This window comes from Cydia strobilella, chromosome 16 (genome assembly GCF_947568885.1).
Source record: "Cydia strobilella chromosome 16, ilCydStro3.1, whole genome shotgun sequence".
Taxonomy (NCBI): Eukaryota; Metazoa; Arthropoda; class Insecta; order Lepidoptera; family Tortricidae; genus Cydia; species Cydia strobilella.
In genome coordinates, this window is record NC_086056.1 from 12,837,364 (window position 1) to 12,862,973 (window position 25,610).

Sequence of the window (25,610 nt, forward strand, 5' to 3'; positions counted from 1 at the left end):
TCCAAAGTTAGTAGGCATCCTTTTTGCATATGATAGGTATAACTTTGAATGCGAAGTTTTTGGTTTGTGACGTTGATCTTTTGTTTTCAGATCGCATCAATAATGGGCTCCAGCCATTGGTACGACGTTTACGAGCGTTCCATGAACAACCCCGAAAACGTCATCGAAGTCCTAATGGACAGTCAGCAATTCCAACTCTGCCTGGACTGGGCCGAGGTCCACGAGGTCTCGGAGCACATGAAACACTTGATCACCATGAATCTCTTACGACAGCTGTTTGAATACACGAACCAAGCCACTCCTTCTCTAGTTGGTGAACTTTTGTCAAGCTTGCCAACTAGTCAAGCGATGGATCTCATCCAAGAGGAAATGTCCAAAGTCAGAAATGTCGAAATACTCCAAGTTTGTGTAGACTTCGTCTCAGAAAATTCCTCCGATTGGAAATCGTTTGAAAACATCAAGATCGGGTTGCAGATCATGCTCGAAATAGATGTAATCCTACGACAAATGTTCTGGGAGTTGATCGAGAAACCTCTGCTAATGCTTGAGCAATTTCTCATGAACGCCAAACTAGATGTACTATCAGTAATCATTAACAAGATCTCGAGTAATTTGAAGAAAGATCCCAGTGGAGACAACTTATACTATAACATAAAGTTGATAGATAACATAGTGATTTCAAGGAACTCTGTGGATGCGTTGCTCCGTTTCTACGCCGAGAAAGCTTTGGATATGAACCCAAAGAACACTTGCGTTGCTCCACCAAAACCTTCGGAGGATTCTCTCATGCAGTCTATAGATTCCATCAACATTGAAGCGGCGTCGAGGCCTTTTGTAATGCCGGAGCAGGTGCCCCCGAAAGAGCAATGGGCGGAAGACTATTCGACGGATCGGTGCATGGTGTGTCAAACGTCTATATTCTCTATGATCATTCGGAGGCATCATTGTAGACGGTGTGGCAGGCTTGTGTGCCATGTTTGCTCGAGGAATAGAATGCAGGTTAGTTAGTCTCACTACTTATGTTTTCTACTTACGTTTTGTTGATAACTTGTGTTTTTATTTCGACATAAACGTCTTTCAAGTACAACGGCCTCTTTAATGAGGTCTTCTAAGGATTCCATGATTGTTCGCTATTTAAAAGCTAATATATTTACCATCATTATGAAAAGCAAACTACACCAAACTTACGAAGCCTCCAAAAAGTCCAAAAGCAAGACAGAAAGAGAAGGGATGATTCTGCATATTTACTTCTAAAAACTCAATCGTTATGCTGCAACCACAAAATACAATATTACGTTTCTATTCAAGGTGCCAACATACCCAAGCAGCGTTAAATTCCGCGTATGCAACGATTGCTACACTCAAACCACCAACAAGAAGCACACCTCGGACCATGACAACATGATGCTAAGCAGTAACTCTGATTCTGCCGGCAGCGGCATCACTTGTATGGACTGGTGTTTATCGAACAATTCTGGAAAAAATGAGGCTGTTAGGGCGGAATTTGGATTTGAATTTACCCCGAATGTTACTCTGTGTTTGAGTATAATGAAGATGCATTCCATCAGCTTGGAATATCCGAAGTAAGTACAAAAAATCATTCACCTTAGACTAGTATTGAGACTGAATTTCTAATTTTGGGAAGGACTACCTTGGTGTTTCAGAAGTAGGTTTGCAAGTAGAACTGTGACGGGAATTAATCGCATGCACTTAAGTTAATTTTTTGCCCTAACTTTTCGAACGTGACGTTACCTTCGTAGTCACGTCACAGGCAGACTGGCGAGGAATTGTATCAACATCTAGCTGCGCGGGTTTTGCGAACTACTCGCATTAAATCTTGATTATTCACTTGTAGGGTTGTTGACTTGATCTTGATTATTCACTTGTACGCTAGGGTTGTCAACAACGCTACAAGTGAATCTACAATCAATTTTTTAACATGCAGATACGTCTGCGAGCGATACTCCAAACTTAATATTAAAGGAAAAAATGGAAAAAAAAATTCAATTGGTTAAGAGCAACGCACAGATTGCGGAGGTTGCGGGTTCAAATCCTGCCGGAAGTGTAACTTTTTCCGTTTTTTCCTTTAATATTAAATTTGGAGTATCGCTCGCAGACGTATCTGCATGTTAAAAAATTGATTTTAGTATGGGTTAGCACATTGTTACTGGTGAATTCTCAATGCAACTTGAGACTCCGGTGCCGTTAAAAAGATGTAATCGTCTTACGGTAGATGGCGCTTTACGCCACCCCAAAGGCGTGTATACATAAGGGAAGGAATGGAAAGATTTGCAAGGTTCTGGTAGGCTTCCGTAGCTCAATTGGTTAAGAGCAACGCACGGATTGCGGAGGTTGCGGGTTCAAATCCTGCCGGAAGTGTAACTTTTTCCATTTTTTCCTTTAATATTAAGTGAATCTACAATCATACAATGATCCAAGAAAGGATAGGTTGTTATCTACCTTTGTTACGATCGTTGTTACATTAGAAAGTACAAAGGCGAAGTTATCCCTATGAGGGAACTCTTCCAGCTAACCTCAAGATCTTTAATAAGCTTCTAGCGGCTCTTTTCAAAATGTTTTTTAGGGTTCCGTACCCAAAGGGTAAAAACAGGACTCTATTACTAAGACTCCGCTGTCCGTACGTCTGTCTGTCTGTCCGTCTGTCACCAGGCTGTATCTCATAAACTGTGAATAGCTAGACAGTTGAAATTTTTGCAGATGATGTATTTCTGTTACCTCTATAACAAATACTAAAACAGAATAAAATAAATATTTAAGTGGGGCTCCCAAACAACAAACGTGTTTTTTTTTGCCGTTTTTTGCGTAATGGTACGGAACCCTTCGTGCGCGAGTCCGACTCGCACTTGGCCGGTTTTCTTTCTCTAATCACTCTTTTTTCGCCCACAGATTCCTCCTAGACAGGAGCGACGAGATAGCGCGCGCGTTGTCCGGCGGAGGCGACGCGAGGCTACTGGTGCGCGCGCGGCGCTCCCTGCTGCTCGCCGCCGCCGAGCTCTACTCCCGCGCACCGCACGAGATCGCGTGAGTACTTGTTGTTAATCATATTGGTCCATCGGCACGTTCCTAGATCGAAGTGACGAAATCGCGGCGCTTCCTGCCCTTCACCGCAGCTGAACTCTACTCCCACGCACCAGGGATGTTGCGAATATTCGCATCCGCATCAGCAACCGCGGAACTTCCGCATTATTTTCAACATCCGCATCCGCATTGGAACAGGTACCTACAGGAACGTCTTAGCGGCGGCATAAGTGCTAGGTAATTTCGTCATTAGCCAATAGAAATCTCGTTTCGTTTTTGTGATTCGTCGATCGAGCACTTTAGCCTATGACGGACAGCGACAAGAAGTGAAGTTTGTTTTATTTGGACTTTAGTATAGTAATGCGATTGTGGGGCACCTATATTCTTGTTTAAATACTAAAAGTTTATTTTTTTTTAAATGAAAAAATACTAAAGTGTAATATTTGACGTTTTTTATGTGCCTAATCTCGACATCCGCATCCGCGGATGTGAGCCTTTAAAAATCCGCATTCGCATCCGCATCCGCGGATGTCAAAAAATCGGCATCCGCAACATCCCTGCCACGCACCGCACGAGATCGCGTCAGTATACAGGGTGTCCCAGAACAACCACGTCACAGTGACACCGGAGGTAGGTCAACTGAAAAGGAACGTAAGCAGCATTTTTTTTTGCATTACGTGGAGTAATGCAGTTAGGCATTCCGCCCAGCCGAACATGACCCCAGTAAAAGTTGCATGGTTTTCGAGTTATCGATGCTGGTAGGTATTAAAAATATTAAAACAAAGGGGAAAATTCTCAATATTTTTTATTTTATTTCGGTAATAACTCAAAAACCGTGCAACTTTTACTGGGGTCATGTTAGGCTGGTTAGGTTCCTCTTAAGTTGACCTACCTCCGGTGTCACTGTGACGTGGTACTTCTGGGACACCCTGTATATACCATCGTATTGTTAACTGACTCGTGAATTTTATTGCAATGAAATTTGCAAAAAAGAAAGACGCATTTTTGAGAGTGCCGGAACTTGTAATTATACACAAGCAAAGTATCTTTGTAATAAAAAGAGTTAGAAAGTAGATATTGTACTATAATCGCATGACCAACGGTTCGACCAAATATTTCAGACATACATAACTTACGTTGGTTATATTGGCGTTTTCTAAAATAAACATTGAAAACCTGATACAGATCCTGGTGTTTTTGGGTTCTTTCAACTCAGAATCACTAGCATATTCAATCCTGATGATAAAAAAAATGTCCCAAAAATTTGTATGAAAATTGTATATTCCACTACGTCAACGTGAAAAAATTTTCACACTAAAACGTGACGTAATGGAATGTACATTTTGGGACCTTTTTTTAATGGCAGAATGGAGAATGCTGTCGATTCTGAGCAGCATGAGCCCAAGAATGTCCAGATTTGAAAGAAACAGGTTAGGGAATAATTATTTTAAAAAACGCCCATTTCTTTTGTTGATGAGATCGACGGTGTCAATAATAGTGGCGGTTTGTTACAGTGGTAGTGGGCGCGGACGCATCGCGGAGACGGGAGCGGCGCACGCGGCCCGCTGCCTCGCCCACGCCGACGCTATGGCCACACTCGTTACACAACAGGCGCACCACCTTGTGCCGCGTTTACAACACCCTAGTAAGTGTGCGCGTTCAGCTGATGTATATGATAGAGGGTTACTGTCATGTCATAGTAAATTTTGTAGTCACAGTAAATTTACTGTCATCTTTAGACACACGATTAAAACTAAAAATAAAAATGTATATATGGATAAATTATTTTTAGGGTTCCGTAGTCTAAAAACGCGGGACCTTATTACTAAGACTCCGATGTCTGTCTATCTGTCACCAGGCTGTATCTCATAAACCGTGATAGCTAGACAGTTGAAATTTTTACAGATGTATTTCAGTTGCTGCTATAACAACAAATACTAAAAACAGAATAAAATAAATATTTATTATCAAGTGGGGCTCCCATACAACAAACGTGATCTTTTTGCGTAATGGTACGGAACCCTTCGTGCGCGAGTCCGACTCGCACTTGACCGGTTTTCTATTTGTATTTATTATGTTTATATTATTTTGACCCATGTTCTTTCGCTGATATGTGTTCAAATTGTTAAATAAATATCAAACGGGTTCGGTAACGCCATCTAGCCGAGAATAGGCCAAAGGTGTAGGCGCCATCTATCCGAGAATATTTTTATCATCTTGATTTTCAAACACAAACGATTTATTGATTGTACGTTATCCTGAATTTAATTTTTTTGTGACTCATCAGGCTTTATTGTAAGCAGTATTTGTCTTAGAATAGCCGCAATTCTATCCATTTATTAGTTAATTTATCGTGACTATTCAATATTAATTGAGTAATTAATTACTCTAATTACAACCAGTCAAAATCCTAAAAAGGCAACAAATATTATTTATTCAAGCAACAAAATATTTTTATTTTCAGGTCAAATCGTCCGTTCCCTACTAGAAGCCGAGAAATGGGAGCTGGCTCTAGAAATAGCCACCAAATCCGGGATCCCTCGCAACAGCGTATTAGCCGCTTGGGGCAAGGCGTGTCTTAAGGCGGGGTGTTTCAAGCAAGCGCGGGAAAAGTTCGCGCACTGCTTCAAGAACACCGTGAACGTGTACTTAGAGGTGGCCGAGGACTGCGAGTACGGGAGGGAGGCTTCTGAGCAGTTCTTGAATAGGAGGTTGCAAGGTAAAGGGTGTTTAGAAACAAGCGCTCTGTATATATCAACATAAGTTTACTTTTTCCTTAGCTAGAGCAAACTTGGGGTTATGCCGGGTGTGTGTCCGCATTTTATATCTTATTCTGTTACAAGTACATGCGCTACCTAGCTAGTTAGGTCTAACTTGTCAAGGCTGGCAGGGCACACCGCGCGTTATGTTTGTTAGAATCATCTCGATGTGTATTAAATTACTGTGGAACGAATAGTACATTCACAAAGTACATGTATCTAAAATTTTATTCTTGACAAATAATATATTGAAACGATTTCATTGTTTCTGTCCAGGTTTAAGACAGTCGGAACGTACCAGCTCAGTATCAAGCACCCAATCCGAAGGCCGGCCCCGAGCCAACCCGCCCCTCCTCAACGAGATCATCAGCATGCTCGAAGACATGAACTACCCCGTCAACCAGCACATCCTCAACAAGGCGGAGACTATGAAGGTATGATCTGTTTAGTAAGACACAGTATCAGCCAATCAGATCCGCTCTTGAGCCAACCCTCCCCTCCTCAAGGAGATCCTCAGCATGCTCGAGGACATGAACTTCCCCGTCAACCAGCACATCCTCAACAAGGCGGAGACTATGAAGGTACGGAGATAACAGACTAGACCCACTTCAAAGTCACAAAGTCGACAAGTTTATTTTCTTTGGCTTGGATCCTACTGACTGCGCCAACTCTTTTTCAATCTTTGGTGAAACACAGGGACAGAAGACCCAATAATGCATAGCTTCTCTTATTAATTTAAATTTTCTCTTTCAGTCTACAAACGAAAAACTGACATCCCAAAACGCAAGCAAAAAGCGTATCCAAGTCACCGAACCAGCTCTCAACATAATGCACACACTAGCAAGCGTGAAAAAAATCAAACAGGGTGACTATAGCGACTTCCAAACAGCCACCGTCCAGCTAAAGAAAAGCCTCGCTCAAGGGCTATTACGAAGAAACAACAACCACGAGCCTAAAGTAGACCATCTAGTCAAAAAACTAGACCCATTCTTTTATAAAGAATGCGTCTACTACTTAACTAACTACGGTTCTCACGTAGCTAACATAGCATTTTATATGAAATATAAGAACATGTCAGAGGTGCTGACGTATTGCTATGATAACTTGGTGGATAAGGAGACGTTTACGGAGTCGGTGTATATGGAGTGTTTGAAGAAGGATAAGGTCAATGAGCTGCTGAAAGCTATGAGTGATGTGGATAGCACGCTGGATTTGTGGTCGGTGAGTTTAAGTGTTTTTAACCACTCAATTACACAATTTTTAGAACCTGTTATTTAGGGTTCCGTACCCAAAGGGTAAAAACGGGACCCTATTACTAAGACTTTGCTGTCTGTCTGTCTGTCCGTCTGTCACCAGGCTGTATCTCATGAACCGTCATAGCTAGACAGTTGAAATTTTCACAGATGATGTATTTCTGTTGACGCTATAACAACAAATACTAAAAAATACGGAACCCTCGATTGGCGGGTCCGACTCGCACTTGTCCGGTTTTTTTTTCATAACACGCGTCTAGAGTTGGATCATACAAATAAAGACAAATTAAACACATATTGTCACCGGATTTTAAATACACACCAATTTTGTTTGGATTTTGTATTTATTTAACTTTGGGTACACTCGCGTAATAGGAACCCGTTTTTACCCTTTGGGTACGGAACCCTAATTAAAAGGTAGTTTATGTCAATGCATACAATATGATTTCTACACTCATATTTGCAGGAATACATAATGCACATCTGCCGCACCCTGGAAGCCACGAAGCGCCTAGAAGCGCTGTACGCGCTGCAGTGCGGCTCGGGGCAGCACGCGCGCGCCTCCGCCACCTGCGCGTTGCTGTACGCGCGCCCTGTACGAACCACGCCTTTCACAATATTACATACTCGAAGTGGGACTTTAGCTGCTGCGCACCATCATCTCTCGCAGTGTGTTCCTGCAATAAGTTAGTGTCATCTCCATACTGAAAAACTTTAAATATCGACGCGGAATCGGCAAAAGCCGATAGGAAAACCTTTATGTCTGCCCAATAAGAGCGTAAAAGATGTCGTTCGGCTCGGCTCGCATCGGCCGACGCGTCGACGGCTTTTTCGTTCTTATTGCACAGACATAAAGGTTTTTTTCTATCGGCTTTTGCCGATTACGCGTCGATATATCTGGGGAGGCCTAAAGACGCCAACTGACGCGCGCGCTGGGCTGTAGCCAATATCAACCTTCCTGCATTCCAATAAGGTTCACGACGACGCGCCGCGCATGATGGGCGTGGTGCGTGGCGTTCAGAAGGTTCCATTGCTCGTATTCTAATTCTAATTCGTGTTAATTGAATACAGATGTATTAAAAATTTTAAATTCTTATTTTCAGGAACAAACGACCCGAAATCCATCCACTTCCACCTAGACAAAGTGACGATAGACAACCTCATGACCACAATATCGCGTCAAATGGAAGTCGCTAAATACTTAGCAGCGAACGAAGCGGCCGAGCGACTACCTTTAAACGTCATAGATGAGGTTATACCAATGCAGTCTAGAAGAGACCCAGATGCTAAGGAGTTTAGACCACTTACGTTGTTCGGATCGAATACGGATAAGATACGGATAGTGGCTTTAATACTGGCTACAGGACAGTCTGTTAAGGATGGATTCGACCTAGCTTTCAAGTAAGTGTCTTAAAATTTAATTAGTATACTATAGTTCAAAGTAAAAACCGCTTACGTTGTTCGGATCTAATACGGACAAGATACGGACAGTGGCTTTGATATTAGCTACGGGGCAGTCTGTGAAGGATGGATTCGATCTTGCGTTTAAGTAAGTATTTTGATATTTAACGAATAGAGTTGAATACCAGCAAACTAGGAGGGATTCGGATGTAAAGGAGTTTATACAACTTACGTTGTTCGGGTTGAACACGAATAAGATACGGATAGTGGCTTTGATACTGGCTAAGGGGCAGTCCGTGAAGGATGGATTTGACTTTGGCTTTTAAGTAAATAAAGTAGGATCCAATAAAAATCTTAAAAGTCTAAGAAACTCTAGGACTGCAAATAGCAGCGTCTCAATTAATATTCACAGAATCATTCGCAGTGAACATAGCAGCCGGGTACAATTAAACGAAAATTGTAGATGAAGTTACACAGCAGTTTGTCAAGATACTATGGACAAAATTAGGTGAACAACATTGCCCCAGTTAAAATGAGTTACTCTATATTCTTGTGGTACAATTAACAGGTTGATTCACGAAAGCTGGGACGAATGGAGTGAACGAATCTTTTATTGTATGAGTGACAACTGTATTGGTACACATAGATATTTTTATTCACTCATTCATTCCATTCGTGCCAGCTCTTATGAATCGACCTGTTGCATTGCAGCATTAGTCAGTCGATCTCATTTGTTTGAATGTTTCATATTTGTTACCAGGGTAATAACAGAGCACAAGCTGGACTCTATGAACATCTACACACATGTAGCCAAGTACCTGGTGAACACCGACCGCTTCATGGAAGTGAAGACTTTGGCCAAGTGCATCAGGGAATCCAAGGAAACTGCGTCCAGGTAAGCCGGGAAGGATGTGGAAATGTATACAACATTGACAGTGGCTCTGTGAATTGTACTTCCTGAACCCTCATGGCTTCGCCATTTTGGATAACTACCTCGTAGTAAAACCAGATTATAACCGCCTTGAAATGTTATTAACGACTCTATTTTTTTAACAATAGACTACAAAATACACTAACTAAATAATGGCTAACATAACTTTATTTGCATTTTAAACCGTCGACACCCAAAACGAACGCACTCTGTAGTAAACCATTTGTTACAACATGTTTTTAGACCATTTTAACCCTATTCAACAAGGAATAAGGTTAAAAATTCAATATACATGCAATGCACTTCTAACTTATTTTGTAAGTAACTAGTTGGCGGCTACGAGAACAAAAACAGATAATTGTATTGTAATAATACAATGCCATTGTTAGTATAGTAGTGCGCCGCGGTGGCCATCTCATTTCTCATCTGTGAAAAGGATCACGCCCCTTCAAAAAGCAATATTAGCGTTCTACTTTTATGGTTCAAATTCAGATAACAGCATTCGGAGTTAACACGTTTGGGTAATGAAGGACGACAGGTAAGAATATTCGGAGATAGCAAAAATCTGTTACATAAATTTGAGCCTGGTGTTGTTAAAAGACTAGTCTTTAAGACTTTTGAACCTTAACGACTCGCGAACCTTTAAGGCTCAAGCTTTAAAAGCTAGAGCGTTAAAGGTTTGCTCACAAAGCGGTTTAGAACCTTAACGACTCAAAACTTTTTATGACTTGTCAAAATGAAGTCTTTAAGACTCGGGCCTCATAGGGAACTCTAGCTTTTTAACTTAAGCTCAAGCCCCCGAACCTTAAAAGCTTGTGTCAAGCTTAGAGCTCATACGTTGAGCTCTCTTTGCAGAAATTATTTTTATGTAGAGAATTTACGAATATTATAAATACCTATCTATATCGGAAGATTAACTTAACATCAGTTAACGCATTTACTGCCTGCAACGTATACAGGGTGGACTACTTAGAACCGTGATTCCGTTGCGTATGTATATTGTCGCGTTCTGGGATGTTCTGACCTTCTAATTGTCCCAATAGGAATGGGAAATTTGAAATGAGTAGGCAGAAGAACGTTCAATAAAAATATTTATTACCACAACTAGCTCAGATGGTCAAAAACGGGTAAAATGTCGTGGTTCGCGCTAATACTTGTCAAGATCGGATTCCGCTAGTCGTTTGCAGCCAAAGTACTCCCCTGACGGTGCCGAGGTGGTAGGCGCAGGTCTTTCGGGTCGGCGCTGAGTTCAGCGCAGCTCGTAACTGTGTGGCGCTGAGTCGGGGAAAGGGCCAGAAGCACGCCAGTAGCAGAACGGCAAGCGGGCGGCAAGCAGGAAGCCAATAAAAGTCACTCTGGACTTTGGACCCAGGAACGCGCCATCAGACAATGCGTTAGAAACGGTCCATAAGCCTTTGTGAACACCAGCGGCAAGAAGGAAAGCACTATAGTAGTTGTGTTGCCGTGGAAGTTCACAATTCAGATACGGAGATTTTAAAAAGGCGAAGTAAATTAACGAAATAAGGAATTTAAATGCAACTATTATTCTTAATACAAAATGGAGGGTCGGTTGACAAAAGGTCATGACGACTATGAATAGAACTATAGTGAGGAAGTGATTTATCTTTAGTTAAATGACAATTACTATGAAATGTTTGTAATTTCAATATGTAAGTTAAAATTCCAAAGCAATAAAATAACACTACAACATCCTAAGCAACTAACATATAACATGTATCCACTTACCCAATTCGGGGTACACTTTAAAACATAATTAAACACCACAGTGATTTTATAATCGTTGAGGGACGCGTAGGGACGAAGTCAAAATTCGATTACGGATTCGTTATTTCGAACCGTAGCAGAGATCGATAATGAGCGACGTGCGTTCCACTCAACTTCAAAGATAGAATGAACGAGCGAGCGGGTGCGCGCGATGACATGACACAGCGCACCGATAAGTGCATTCATTCAAGCACTCGCGAATGTGAACATTACTGTGAATGAATGTTATAACTATGGCGCGACATATTTGAAATAATCAGCGTGATGATGATTTTATATTCCTGAATACACAGTTTTAAGACAGTATTGTTGTATATTTTAGTGTGTAATATAGTTAACAATTGTAAATATATTTTTAATTAGGTAAGTAATAGTTCTTAAGGTCTATTTTATGAAACATGTAACGTATTACGTTACAATATACATCCAGATACATTTTCTATGAAACTATATCTTAAAATTTTCCCGTTCCGTTCCGTCCTATATGAGTGAGTCATAAGAAATAAAAATAAAAGTATTTAAAAAAAGATTTTTTTTTGTTTTTGCTCGAGCACTCTTTGTCAGCGTGTTCACATTTCACAACACATACCTATATATTCATACCAAGTTTCAACTTTTTTGTACTAGTCACTGAGCCAACCCGCGTACTGACAGACAGACGAACGGACGGACAGACATGGCGAAACTATAAGGGTTCCTAGTTGACTATACTGAACTCTAAAAACGCGATAAGTCATAATTATCTTTTTCTGTTTTTCCCTATTTCACAAAAACGTATTAAATTTCACCCTACCCTAGGTTGATCTTATTTGTTAAAAGCTTTTACTTTTTGCTCCAAGCCTTTACTGCTAAAAACCTGACAGACTTAAACCTTCAAAGCTTAGGAGGCTTTAAAGCTTGAGGCCAATAGACTCGAGGTTTCTTTGCTCGTAAGCAGCAACACGAACTCTTAGTTCGAGTCGTTAAGGTTCCGAGGCTTTAAGGTTCGAGGCTTCAAGGCTCAGCAGTCGCGACTCAAGTCTTGTAGTTTACGCCTCAAAGCTTAAATCCACAACACTATTTGAGCCCCTATGTGTAGCACGCTAATATTGCCTTTAAAACGGCCGTGATCCTTTTCACTAATGAGAAATGAGGTAGCCAGCGCGGTGCACAAAAGAAACAATGCCTTTTGTTTAACGGCGTAGGGTTTGGGCGAAAAAATCATTTGAGATAACTCATACACCTCATAGACCGAGCTGCAATTCCCTCTCGCGAGGCGGCTCATTCCGTATCGACCATCCTATTGATCTGTTTTCAGCACTTCGACAATTCAACTATTTCTAACGTTCTCTTAGGCCGGTCCGCACAGTTCAAAATGTATGAGAAATCTACATTAATTCTCACATTAGAGATTTTTTGAGATGTGATTACCTATGTTACAAATAATATATTTTGAAAAAAATCTCCACAAAATATGTCAATTTGTTTTTATAAATCCAAATTATTACTAAAATAGAGAAATAAACCAAAACATCAATCCCCACACTAGAGATTTTCTAATATGCTGTTCTCAGGCATATACTCATTAAGTATTTATATTTTCTTCCAGCTTGGCACAGAAACCTGCCCCCAATAACTTTCTTTATTAATTTTTTTTTTTACATAAAAATAACAACTAATGTGTACATAAAAATTACATGTTAATTAAGCTCTTTATATTTACTATATTCTACAAAAAAATCTCTAACGTAAATGAATCCGTTTAATTACTATTAACCATTTTTGTTTCGATTTTTTTTTTGTTGCTTATAGAAAATGGACACTCGACTTTTGTTTCACCTTCATAAATCTCTTACTCATGTTAGTGTAATAACAAAAAAAATCTCACGTATATGTAATATTGTATGGAATACAACCATAATTATTACGACGTCCAAGCTATTTAAATTACCCACGCAGGCACTAACTGACGGGTACTGATTCACTGTAGAGAACGTTTGATCGACTTCCATATCTCCGTCTCACTTCAATGTTCGCGGTAGACGATCGGTCCGCTTGAACTGCCGAGAGTTCGCGATGCGGTCGACCGTTAATTCTCCCATGACTAACTTACCCAGTTTCATCGGTACGCGTAACGATTGTTTACGCATGTTTAATTTTGATTGCGCGCTTACTTAACACACCTCAGGCAAAGCTCCGATAAAACGCGCAATGTATACATTGCGGCATATATCTCACGTATGTCAGCTATGAGGCTATGACATAGCAATGACAGACAGTGGCAGTTAGTGCCAAATTAGAATACACACTTTTTTACCAACCATAAAGTTTAGTGCAAAGAGAATTTTAAACTCCTTAGTGAAAACCTCACGGTTTGTGCGAAATTGAGCGTTAAGCTATGCTATGTGTGACGTCATGAGATTATATAATAAATGGAATGTCGGTTAGCACTCGGCCGATAATGTGGGTAGGGTTAAAGGCAGTCTCGCTCCGACCCTGCCACCGAACGGACGAGTGCATAGCTGTGCATTCGAAACCAATATAGGATGTGTTTATTGTTGTTCCCCAAATATCTACCTAAGAGACAGGACGTCACAGTGGCGACGAGTTACCAAATAAGTGAAAATCCTGTCTCAAAAATAAGAAAGAGGGATATAAATAGCAGCTTACTAACTAGTTGCACCACTAAAGCTATTTATTGCTAAATATATCAATGTAATAAATAAAGAACCCACGAGATGTACGTAAACGTACACAAAAAGGTTATAGGAATTGTTATTTCGTTACCCAACTTTTACCGATAATACCATGATTTTTAATCAGTATAAGTGTGTACATCAATCTAGTCAGTATTTAACTAGAAACAAAAATATTGGAAATTTACTCCAATAAATAAAAATATAATATATCCTTGCGGCATGGTGCCGTAGATGATGCTGGCCGACAAAAAGTTATCAGTTTTATATTCTTCTCAATAAAAGGAAAGGAGAAGAATGACCCAAATAGCGCAGATATGACTACCCACAAAGCAGTCTGAGCACATAAACATTTTTGTAAGGTACACTTTTGGTATTTAAACTACAGTATGGTCGAGAAAAGAACTATTTTTGCGCTAATAGTATTACTATAAAGCATATTTCAACGTCTTATTTAGTCTGAATACTATTAAATGCTTTTGTCTGCGTAACGGTTGTTGATCTAGGTACAACTGTAGTATACATGGGACATATGAATGGGACAAGGGCAAGCGAATGATGACTGTAATATATTAGTAGCTCACGAATATGTGGTATAAACGACAACTGCTTCATAATAGTTCACATAATAGTTTTAACCAGAAGTTATCTAAATAAATAATAAGTGTACACTTTACAATGGACGTGTCTCATAATTGTAGTGTAGACTTTATTTAGCGTCAGACTTAATAAAACTCAACTGATCAGCTGCACAACGTGTGCTATTTAGGTATCAATTTTAATTGTTTACCAAATCAGCACATTATTGCCTGAGTCTTCTTTCTAGAATGTAAAAAAGAAAAATAAGTAAATAAAACTGATACGGTCGGTGAAATTTGTCGTTAAAGCAAGTAATTACCTATTCTCCATGGAAATACCTTTATGGTTGTTAATGTTGTGTTAAGATTGCACTGATCCTCCTGGGGCCCAGCCATACAAGGAAAAAGTCCGAAATTTGCTAATGAAATCTAAACCTTTAACCTCGTAAGACCCACCATATGGTTTTTAAATTTTTAATTTGGACTTTATTCTATAAGTAAATTGGAACGAATTTCGTTTGTTTTACAACGCTGTAAAACAAAAGAAACGCTACTCTATTGGTTTCATCAAAAGGTTCAAATTAGATTGCAATGAATATGTACATTTTAATGTACATTTAGACTCACGAGGATAATATAGGAAATAGGGTTAATTTTATTTTGTTTTAAAATAGAACAAAGCAAAGCAGATGCCACTCTGCTGCCATTGAACATTAGTGAAACGTGTCACAATGTAGCAAAATGTCATGGTTACGGCGAGGGCTTGCATTGAATCCTGAACGAAGCGAGAAATTCTAAAATGGAATACTGAGCGTAGTGAGGGATTCAAGTGTTGACAACGCCAGTGAAAATAATTTTGCTACCATGTGACCCATACTGCTTTCCACTTTTCATTTGAGAAATAAAAAAATAAAAATAAAGTCTAAGGAGTAAAGAGTAATAATAATAAAGCCCTTTTCCGAATAGATGAGGTAAAAATTTTAAATTTCATCGAACTTAAAAAGTAGGTACCTACTACATGTAGGACCGTGGGCCTTGGGAAGGTATGGTTATGCTTATAATAATTCTGCCACGCCAGCAGTTTGAAAACTCATGAAATGGTCTACCTTGTCCTCCTTAATTAAACGAGTTTTCAAATGCAACTACCGCGGTTATGGTACGCGGGGCAGGGTTGCTAATGCTGACTGTGGTGTATTTAAAACAACTACACATTAACACAAAAGTACCTGTAAATATTAAAACTAGCAAAGTCGAGTTTCATAGACTGAAAAGACAAAGCTATAAATGTACAGTTTATGCAATAGATGAGTTCCGTTTATATAAATACAATTGGAGCGAAAACTCCGTAAGTGGAACATAAGCCCGGAAAAAATACCATCGGAGTGAAAAACTTCGCGAGTACTGCATGGGATATCGGCCCATGTAGTGAAAATGATAAGTTCTTCAACTATGTGACGATAATAGGGTTGGTGACTCATGTTGAATCTAAATCTAGTTTAATAGATAGAAAATGAACAATTTATGATAAAAAAAAATAAAAAAAAATATTTGAAAAATAATGGGAAGAGTCAAAAAACACCTCAAAGTTTCAAAATTTAAGTTTTTAAACATCCAAAAAGAAAATATGGTATCATTTTATTCGATTCCTTACATAAAAAATAATAATAATATCGTATATCGTATGGCGCATAAATGCAATATTTCGCCGCTTGTTTTCCATACATCGAAACGGTTTCTAAGCAATAGCGACGTTACATCGTGACGTCACGACGTATTGCCATTTTGTTAGAAGCGTTTCGTCAGTAAAGTGCGGGTGCCAGACTTCGACCATAATTTGTGACTTGTATTCTATTGCTTATGGCAACGGGTCGCATAGACATTTGATTTTCAAAATAAACCTGATCGACTGATACCATTAATAAAAATTTGTCAAATACCCTATTATTAACGATAAGGAGTGATACTCTGCTAATTGTCACATAGACTCGTTGAATTTTAATGTATGTCTTGGGGTCCAATCCTATGTATATGTGCCTACCTGTTCTTTTGTTAAAAACGTTAGATAACTTCGATAACTCGCTAAGTATGGAAACTCGGTAGTTAGAAGGTACTTACCTAACGCACATGTTCCGTGCTTAATTACGGATAGTATTACCAAAGACCTATGTAATTCCATATAAGATGAATAAAGTCCAAGGAAATACATGCCTCGGAAATCAAGAAAAATGGATTTTAGGCTAGATGGCGTTGACGGTTTCGCTTGTTATTTAACAATTTTAACACATATCTGTAAAAGAATATGGGTCAAAATCATATAAAAATAGTAAATACAAATAAAAAATAATAATTTATCTGTATTTTTGGTATTATTATACATTTTCATTTTTAGTTTTAATCGTGTGTCGATAGATGGCAGTAAATTTACAGTGACTACAAAATTTACTATGACAGTAACCGTCTAGTCTACCCTAATATATATTCTCCTTGGTATTACAATGATGTCTTAGTTGTCCGCGTTATAACGAACAGGTCAACAGGATTGTAATAATGGTGCTGCCTTTCCCCTAAAAGATAAAATGTGCCGGCATGTGATAAATGTGTCTGCAAAGACCAATTCCAAATGCAAAGCTGCACTAGGACTAAAAGAGTACCGATAAAAGTCGACGGGCCGACTAAATAAAAGTCCAAGAATGAATAAATTACCTAAAGCCAATCAACTAGTTTTAGTGCCGAAAGAGCACGTAATTCTATAAATTGATAATCAGAGGTAAATAAATAGACGCTGGGGAAAAACTAAATGCTGAAAAATAAATAAAAAAAACAAAGTACAAATCAGTGGCGTTGCGTGAAACCTTGCACGGCGAGAAAGCCACTGCGGTACTTTATATATGACTTGTTCCTAATAGTGAAAAACACACATACGTACATAATAACCGAGTTCGTAAAACAGACTGCCTAGCCATGGCGCCAATATCGGACAATTACCCAGACAGAGATGGGTTTTAATTAAGTATACGTATAAAAACATAAGCAAATAGGAACAATATTCGGATCAGACTTGATCTTGATTGCACCAAATTACAGTGTGCCTAGCTGAGGCAACAAAATAAAATAAAAATAGTGAATTGAGGTTGCTAGATTAACATTACAGTCGAGATACCGTATTTGAATATAATTGATGTCAATATTGTATCCAACAAGTATTATAATTATAGAACTAAATAATATGTCCAATGCAATTTATAATAATAACGGTCAAATACATAATATGTAGGTTCATCATTATACCTAATTAATATAAAGCTATTTATATATACCATTGTTTGTTTAAATAACATTATACCTGTACACAAGTAAAACTACACAGCTTGTTGTGGTATGTACGGTAAACGGTAGCAGTGTGACATTCCTACCTTACTTAACATTGGACCATTTATGCATATTATAAATTGCATCATATCTAGACATATATGTACTGTATTATCAAATATGCCAAGTAAAACTAAGGCAATCAGTTGTTGTACAGGTACAAGATGTTATTGGAAAGCGACCTGTATGATATAATTTTATTGTAAACTCACGAAATAGGTATTAATTTGGTGAAAAATGTATGTAGCTGGTATGCTAATAAAAATACCTAGAAATGTGTAGCCATTATAAGGCACTATGTAGTCATACTATAGGTTAATACTTGTAAGATAAACCTCAGTTTTTATAAATTTGAATAAAAGAAAGTAGACTCAAAACTGCAAAAAAGGAGAAGGAGAAGGACTGATATTGTAAAATTAAAATAACAATAAGATAATACAATAAATGTATACAAAGACGAACTTATTCCTTTATGGGATCTCTTCCAGCTAACCGCTAAGCAATTAAGAGAGATATATTGAATAGTTGTAAATATTCCAAGGTTTGATACTGTTGAAAAATGTTTATCGTTGAACTGTTGCAAAATGAATACATCCACAACTCGCCGAGTTTCTTTCGCCGGTTCTTCTCGGGTCTGAGTTTAACGCTGTTTTCCGAACCGGTAGTAGTATGTCAGAATTAGAATCTAAATTAACCTAGCAGTATAAGATAAACATAAATCATTATAAAAAGGAAGAGATGTGACGTCATGAGATTATATAATAAATGGAATGTCGGTTAGCACTCGGCCGATAATGTGGGTAGGGTTAAAGGCAGTCTCGCTCCGACCCTGCCACCGAACGGACGAGTGCATAGCTGTGCATTCGAAACCAATATAGGATGTGTTTATTGTTGTTCCCCAAATATCTACCTAAGAGACAGGACGTCACATAATAAAGATGATGGTGTGATTTACGGAAATTAATAATAGATATAATTTATTTTATTGTATAATACATTCCCGTTTCATTTACACCCAATATTATATCTTTTTCCGTAATCAATTGCGTTTATAATTACTGTAACCGTCTGTGTAGTGTACCATAATATACGCGATGGTTTGTCCTCCGGGCCCAAAATCGATGATCCCCTTTGATTATTTATTTTAAATGAACGTCAAAATCCAGACAGGAAATTTGATTTTGACATTTACGGCTACTGCCGTAGCAGTCGACAGCAATGTCGCGCTTCAATATTGCTGCTGCAGTCGACTGCATTGCTGCAGAAAACGTGAAAAAGGTCATTCAATTCAATGGGTAGTAGGGTTATGAGATGAAATGACGCAATAATGAAACTTTAGTTAATTAACAATATTATATTAAATCATTATTACATACTATTTTACTCGCAAAAAGGTTTACTACCAACATACTTCTTGGTGCCCAAATGAAATAAATAGTACATTTCGATGCTAGTGCGGAAAGTATGTCATTACTTCACGAGTACCGAGATAGGTATCTTGGCAAGACTCGGGACGAGTGAAGAATGACATTTCCGCACGTGTATCGAACGACGTTTTTTAACACAGTTGCGAAAAAATAATAAAAACAACAAGTGAGGAATAAAAACAACAAGTAAGGAATAAAAACTTGGAAACTTAAAACGCCGCTTAGTAAGAAAAAACGCCTCTTTTTTGACTGGCGTTTCGGCAGCTATTCCTTTAAAGTGATATTTTCCAGAATGAACAATAAATGGGCTACATTGTCCATTTTTTTATTTAGTGCAAATCGCCACACTGTAATTGTAACAGGGAAAATTGTCACAAAAAATTACATAACATTAAATTTTTTGTATGGAAAGGTCTAATAATTTTTTCAAAAATGAATTCCTCGTTCCTAAATTATACGAAAATGATATATAAGTTACCCTAGTTGCTAAGAACAGGAAGAAATATAGCATAGATTGGACTTGGGGAGCCGACCCTTTCACCCCCCTTTTGGGGGGCGTTACGATCTCGTGGCTACCGGGCTGAATCAGTTTTATTTGCCCTAAGGAACAATCAATCGTGCCAAGCGGCATCGCCTGAGACAAAAGTGCATACTCAATGCGCTTACTTACCACTATAATTTAATAATCAAATTAATGGGCCCTGGAGGGAAATTCTCTGAAAACCTTAAGTTAGCTCATTTTACTTAAAGGAGACATTCTTTTATTTTTAAAAAGAAACTAAATTGCATTCAAAGGTTTTTAATTTTTTTTTTCAATTTTGCTACGACAGACAAGTGTAAGACCTAATGTTTCTTGAAGAAATGTTATCATTAACATTAACTGTATCGACGTGGTATCGACTAGTAGAATAAAATAGGGAGTGTTTATTGTTTGGAATTTTTAGTCGGTTCGATTCCCAGGCGAGACAAGCGAATTTCAAAAAACCTTTGAATGCAGTTTTGATTATTTTTAAAAATAAAATGAGCTAACTTAAGGTTTTAAGGCACTTTCCCTTCAGGGCCCATAAAAAAATTCCACACTGTATATTCAGAGCACGTCTTATTCTCAACTGTTAGACCTTAGACTAATATAACTTAATCCCAAGTTTCCTTACAATTATACGTAATCGAGGGCCAGGTTCATACTGGTTTCATGTCGCGATGCGCTCGCTGACAAATACCAAGCGGTAAGAATTGCTGACATTTGCGTCTTTCACTCTCACAGCTCCCGCTACTAAAAGCATCGGATGACAGGATCGTTGAAAAGGGACAAACATATCGTTTGACGTTACGTTACTCTTCTCGTGAATTGTCCAAATTTAAAATTCGAAATTAGCTTCATAATTTGTCCGGGCGGCTATTCGAAGTATAACTAAGTGGACGGTCCTTACTAACCAGTAAGATTCAGATCAAGCATAATAGATAGTTGTAAGACTTCAAGGGTCTATTTATATCTGACACAGCATCCAGTATTCTAAACGTTTTGTGAATAGATATAAAAATTTGACAGCTATTGTTTTTCATATAAAGACAGACACTTAATGCATTGAACTATTGAACCTTAACGCAATGCCATAAGCCATAAGGTATACTTTCCTAATATACCTTGAGGCTAATTCGAACTTTGTTATTAAAAATGTCATTTTTTTAATTTGCGTGTGCATTTCGCTCGTACTAGTTAAAATATGTTTTGGTGCGAGTGAGACGGTCGGGCGAATGATAACAAAATTATATATTATTGACATCTTAAATAAAGTTCGAATTGGCCTCTGTGAATGCCTGGAAATACCGTATACTTTTTAAATTTTTTATGCTGGAAATTGATTTAATTATCGAGAGAAAAATGAATATGTTATTCTTCCATAACTTGTGCAGTTACTGGCAAAAAACTAGAAATGTCCATTAATTGTGCAGAACATTATTTGCTGTTTGTTTCCAAAATCTTGCTGCTATTCTACAAATATAGTAGTGACTCGGGAGATTTTTAAACATGATCGATACAACTACTTCACAACCACCATAGTAAACTTTTCTCTCGGTGTGGGAGTTCCTCGGTCATGAAAAACTTACAAAATAATAATTTGTTTCAATAAATCTATAATTTACATTATTGTCGAGAGATATTCTGACCGTGTAGTCGTATAAGCTTCATAACCCATTCTACGAAAAATATCTTATGTGGGAATTATTGTTTAAGTAGTATAAAAGATTTAAAAAAAAGTTTTATTTCTCAAAAACGGGAACTGATATCAAGTTGTTACTTTACAGACGGGTATTCAATATGATATAGAATTCACCCATGTAGAAAAATTTGAGTGTGCATTTAATGTAACTTAAACTTTATATTGACTCCACTATCTGTAATATATTAATAAGAATGTTTAATATTACAGCCTGATGAGCGACCAAGTGCTGGAATGGGGAGTGGGCGCGGTGGTGGCGCGGTGCGAGGCGCGCGGCCAGCTGCACGACGAGCAGGCCGAGCTGCTCATACAGCTCGTCTCCAGCCTCAGCATTAAGGTACCACGACTACCACGAGGTGCGAGCACGCGGCCAGCTGCACGACGAGCAGGCCGAGCTGCTCATACAGCTCGTCTCCAGCCTCAGCATTAAGGTACCACGACTACCACGAGGTGCGAGCACGCGGCCAGCTGCACGACGAGCAGGCCGAGCTGCTCATACAGCTCGTCTCCAGCCTCAGCATTAAGGTACCACGACTACCACGAGGTGCGAGCACGCGGCCAGCTGCACGACGAGCAGGCCGAGCTGCTCATACAGCTCGTCTCCAGCCTCAGCATTAAGGTACCACGACTACCACGAGGTGCGAGCACGCGGCCAGCTGCACGACGAGCAGGCCGAGCTGCTCATACAGCTCGTCTCCAGCCTCAGCATTAAGGTACCACGACTACCACGAGGTGCGAGCACGCGGCCAGCTGCACGACGAGCAGGCCGAGCTGCTCATACAGCTCGTCTCCAGCCTCAGCATTAAGGTACCACGACTACCACGAGGTGCGAGCACGCGGCCAGCTGCACGACGAGCAGGCCGAGCTGCTCATACAGCTCGTCTCCAGCCTCAGCATTAAGGTACCACGACTACCACGAGGTGCCAGGCGCGCGGCCAGCTGCACGACGAGCAGGCCGAGCTGCTCATACAGCTCGTCTCCAGCCTCAGCATTAAGGTACCACGACTACCACGAGGTGCGAGCACGCGGCCAGCTGCACGACGAGCAGGCCGAGCTGCTCATACAGCTCGTCTCCAGCCTCAGCATTAAGGTACCACGACTACCACGAGGTGTGAGCACGCGGCCAGCTGCACGACGAGCAGGCCGAGCTGCTCATACAGCTCGTCTCCAGCCTCAGCATTAAGGTACCACGACTACCACGAGGTGCCAGGCGCGCGGCCAGCTGCACGACGAGCAGGCCGAGCTGCTCATACAGCTCGTCTCCAGCCTCAGCATTAAGGTACCACGACTACCACGAGGTGCCAGGCGCGCGGCCAGCTGCACGACGAGCAGGCCGAGCTGCTCATACAGCTCGTCTCCAGCCTCAGCATTAAGGTACCACGACTACCACGAGGTGCCAGGCGCGCAGCCAGCTGCACGACGAGCAGGCCGAGCTGCTCATACAGCTCGTCTCCAGCCTCAGCATTAAGGTACCACGACTACCACGAGGTGCCAGGCGCGCGGCCAGCTGCACGACGAGCAGGCCGAGCTGCTCATACAGCTCGTCTCCAGCCTCAGCATTAAGGTACCACGACTACCACGAGGTGCCAGGCGCGCGGCCAGCTGCACGACGAGCAGGCCGAGCTGCTCATACAGCTCGTCTCCAGCCTCAGCATTAAGGTACCACGACCACGACTACCACATCACAATCATATCAATATTACATGCACATTGAGGGGCGTGGATGCCGTGGTCTGGTGCGAGGCGCGTGGGCAGCTCATACAGCACGTCGGGAATGCATGTCGCATTTTTGTCGTAAACAAAACCAACTTATTTTCAGCACTACTTGCGTTCCTATGATCCGTCTATTGTCAACCTGTCGTGGTTGGTACTTTTTAGTAGAGCACTTGCTGGCAAGTTAAGCGATACATCGATTTTGTGTAAATTGGTTTACAGGACGGCGTTGTCCCCGTGGTCTCGGAGAAGACTGACCACGGGGACAACGCCGTCCTCGAAACGTCGGGGGTAAATTTAAAACTAATTTTACGCGATTAAGTCCCGTCGTTGTGAATAATAATGAGTAAAAATCGAGGGTTTAAAAAAAAATTTCAACAGATATCGTGCTATCTGCTCTGCCGCAACGTAAGCAACGCGTACATCCTAGCGGCGCGCCACGACCGCACCAACGAACTGCGCAGAGTGTTGCACGAGGCCGAGCGCCTCGGACACGACCAGGTGCGCTCCGCCTGTCTCAAGCGGCTCACTGCCAAGTCCACCATCAACTGAACGTTCAGCTAAATGTTTAATGTCGAATTGAATTAAAGGACTCGCTGTTCAGACGAATAGTACGAATGATGTGTCCACACAGGACGAGTTAGCTCGCGAGTAAATGCTGCGCGAAGCGTCGAATCATTCCTCGGGCGAGTCGCGGCTATCCTCGTTCGTTTTGTGTGCACTGGAAAAAATAGTACGCGAATATAATATTGTCTTCGGTTATCGCGATAGTTACTCATGAAATAAAACTATGAAACCACGCGCGTGGCTTTGTAGCTTTTCCTCAGTCACCAGGATGTATTATAAATTCAATATACGCGATATAATCCGTTTTCATAGTTTTATTTCATGAGTACGCGCTACGCGAATAATTGTTCTATTCATAAATAGAGCTGACAGTGTATTTTTTTTATACAAGACGCATTAATTTGTGCTTGATAAATACTTGTATCAATATCTTGACTGAAATTAGCTTTGTTTTGCTACACTCATAAACATGCGAACTAGAACTATATGTATATACCGTAACTGACAATTCTTAAACCTTATTGTAAAGAATTACGGTCCACAGATAGTCACTCAAGAGTGTTGCTGTTTATAACTGGGTTAATTTCAAAAGTACTCGCTGTTTTAATAGACCTTCTATAGGAAAACATGACAATAACACTAGTTTGAATTTTCCTAGTCTGATGGTTTCATAGTAACAGAGGCTCCAGTACCCAACACAGCTCCAATAATCGACATTTTCAATCATAATGTCATAGTAATAAAGTTGACAACAAGGTGTCGAATATTGGGTCTTGACATGTCGATTATTGGGGTGTTTACGCTATATTAGAACAGTAATATTGGAACTTTTTAAATCACACTGTATGCTCATGTTCCTTGTCATTATAACTAGAGACGGTAGCTAGTCACAGTCAGCTAAGTTCATTAGAATAAGGTTACCAACTTACCAATACCAATGGCAATAGCTATAATAAAATTGCAGGCATTACAAAAACCCATATACGTCTATATTAAAGACAATGTATATAATTTTGATAAGGTTTTGACTGGAAAAAAAGAAAGGTTTATTTTGAAAAGGTTTTGAGTGTAATGCAAGTTATTATACTACCATTATTTCATATAATTGTAGTATTTGTACTTGTTTATAAACTAGAGAAGTGACGGGAAATTTGATAAAATGACAATGCAAGTGCGAAAAATGTATTAAAAATTAAATATAGATTTGATACATTTTAGCATGAAGCCAGTAAGTAGTACCTGCTGGTGCAATAACTCCTAAATGAAATGCAATTTGTTTTTTTATTATTATCTATATGCATTAAAGGAATTATGATATTGACTAAGAGTTTAGGAATTATGTTATAGTATTTTTTTGTTAATCAAATCAAATGAATTAAGTATTAGTGAAATTGTATTAGCATTGCATGATTTTATATACATTTTGTTGAGTATATTGCTTGTTTCTAATGTATTAATAATTTTTCTTTTTGTTTCATAAATATAGTGTGTTGCTAATGTTGCTATTGTTTTATGTATGAACGCAAAGTTTCACAAGTGTAAAAAATAATGTATGTATTAATATGAATAAATATTTTGCATGGGTTTGAAATAGATACAAATTGTTATGTTAAAAACTCACATAAATGGTTGTATATAGCCCACTATAATATATATTTTTATATAAAAATGATAAATCAAGTTATGGCAACGCTCAAAATACATATTTAAAAATTTATATACCTGGTGCTTGATATTATTAAACAAAATGAAAGAATATAATCTTAGATTTAGGTATATTGTAATTTGTACTGGTCTCATTCTTTTTGTGATATTCTAAATTCTATAATGAATATAATTGTTATTTTGATACAAAATCTAACAGAATAAAACATTATACATGAAATCAATA

The 25,610-nt window shown here is 39.3% G+C and overlaps 1 protein-coding gene across 2 annotated transcripts in view; it reads left to right on the plus strand.

Moving 5' to 3' along the window:
• Positions 1 to 25,571, plus strand: part of LOC134748589 (zinc finger FYVE domain-containing protein 26 homolog) — a 34,940-nt gene extending 9,369 nt beyond the window's left edge. For both annotated transcript variants that reach the window (XM_063683378.1, XM_063683379.1), the window contains 12 exons: positions 91 to 999; positions 1,309 to 1,583; positions 2,908 to 3,042; positions 4,554 to 4,684; positions 5,504 to 5,758; positions 6,075 to 6,232; positions 6,552 to 7,019; positions 7,518 to 7,737; positions 8,155 to 8,452; positions 9,213 to 9,347; positions 21,650 to 21,776; positions 23,534 to 25,571. In XM_063683378.1, coding sequence (XP_063539448.1) covers positions 91 to 999; positions 1,309 to 1,583; positions 2,908 to 3,042; positions 4,554 to 4,684; positions 5,504 to 5,758; positions 6,075 to 6,232; positions 6,552 to 7,019; positions 7,518 to 7,737; positions 8,155 to 8,452; positions 9,213 to 9,347; positions 21,650 to 21,776; positions 23,534 to 23,704 — 3,282 coding nt within the window. In that variant the 3' untranslated portion in view covers positions 23,705 to 25,571. The remainder of the gene's footprint in view (positions 1 to 90; positions 1,000 to 1,308; positions 1,584 to 2,907; positions 3,043 to 4,553; positions 4,685 to 5,503; positions 5,759 to 6,074; positions 6,233 to 6,551; positions 7,020 to 7,517; positions 7,738 to 8,154; positions 8,453 to 9,212; positions 9,348 to 21,649; positions 21,777 to 23,533) is intronic.
• The last annotated feature ends 39 nt before the right edge of the window (positions 25,572 to 25,610 follow it).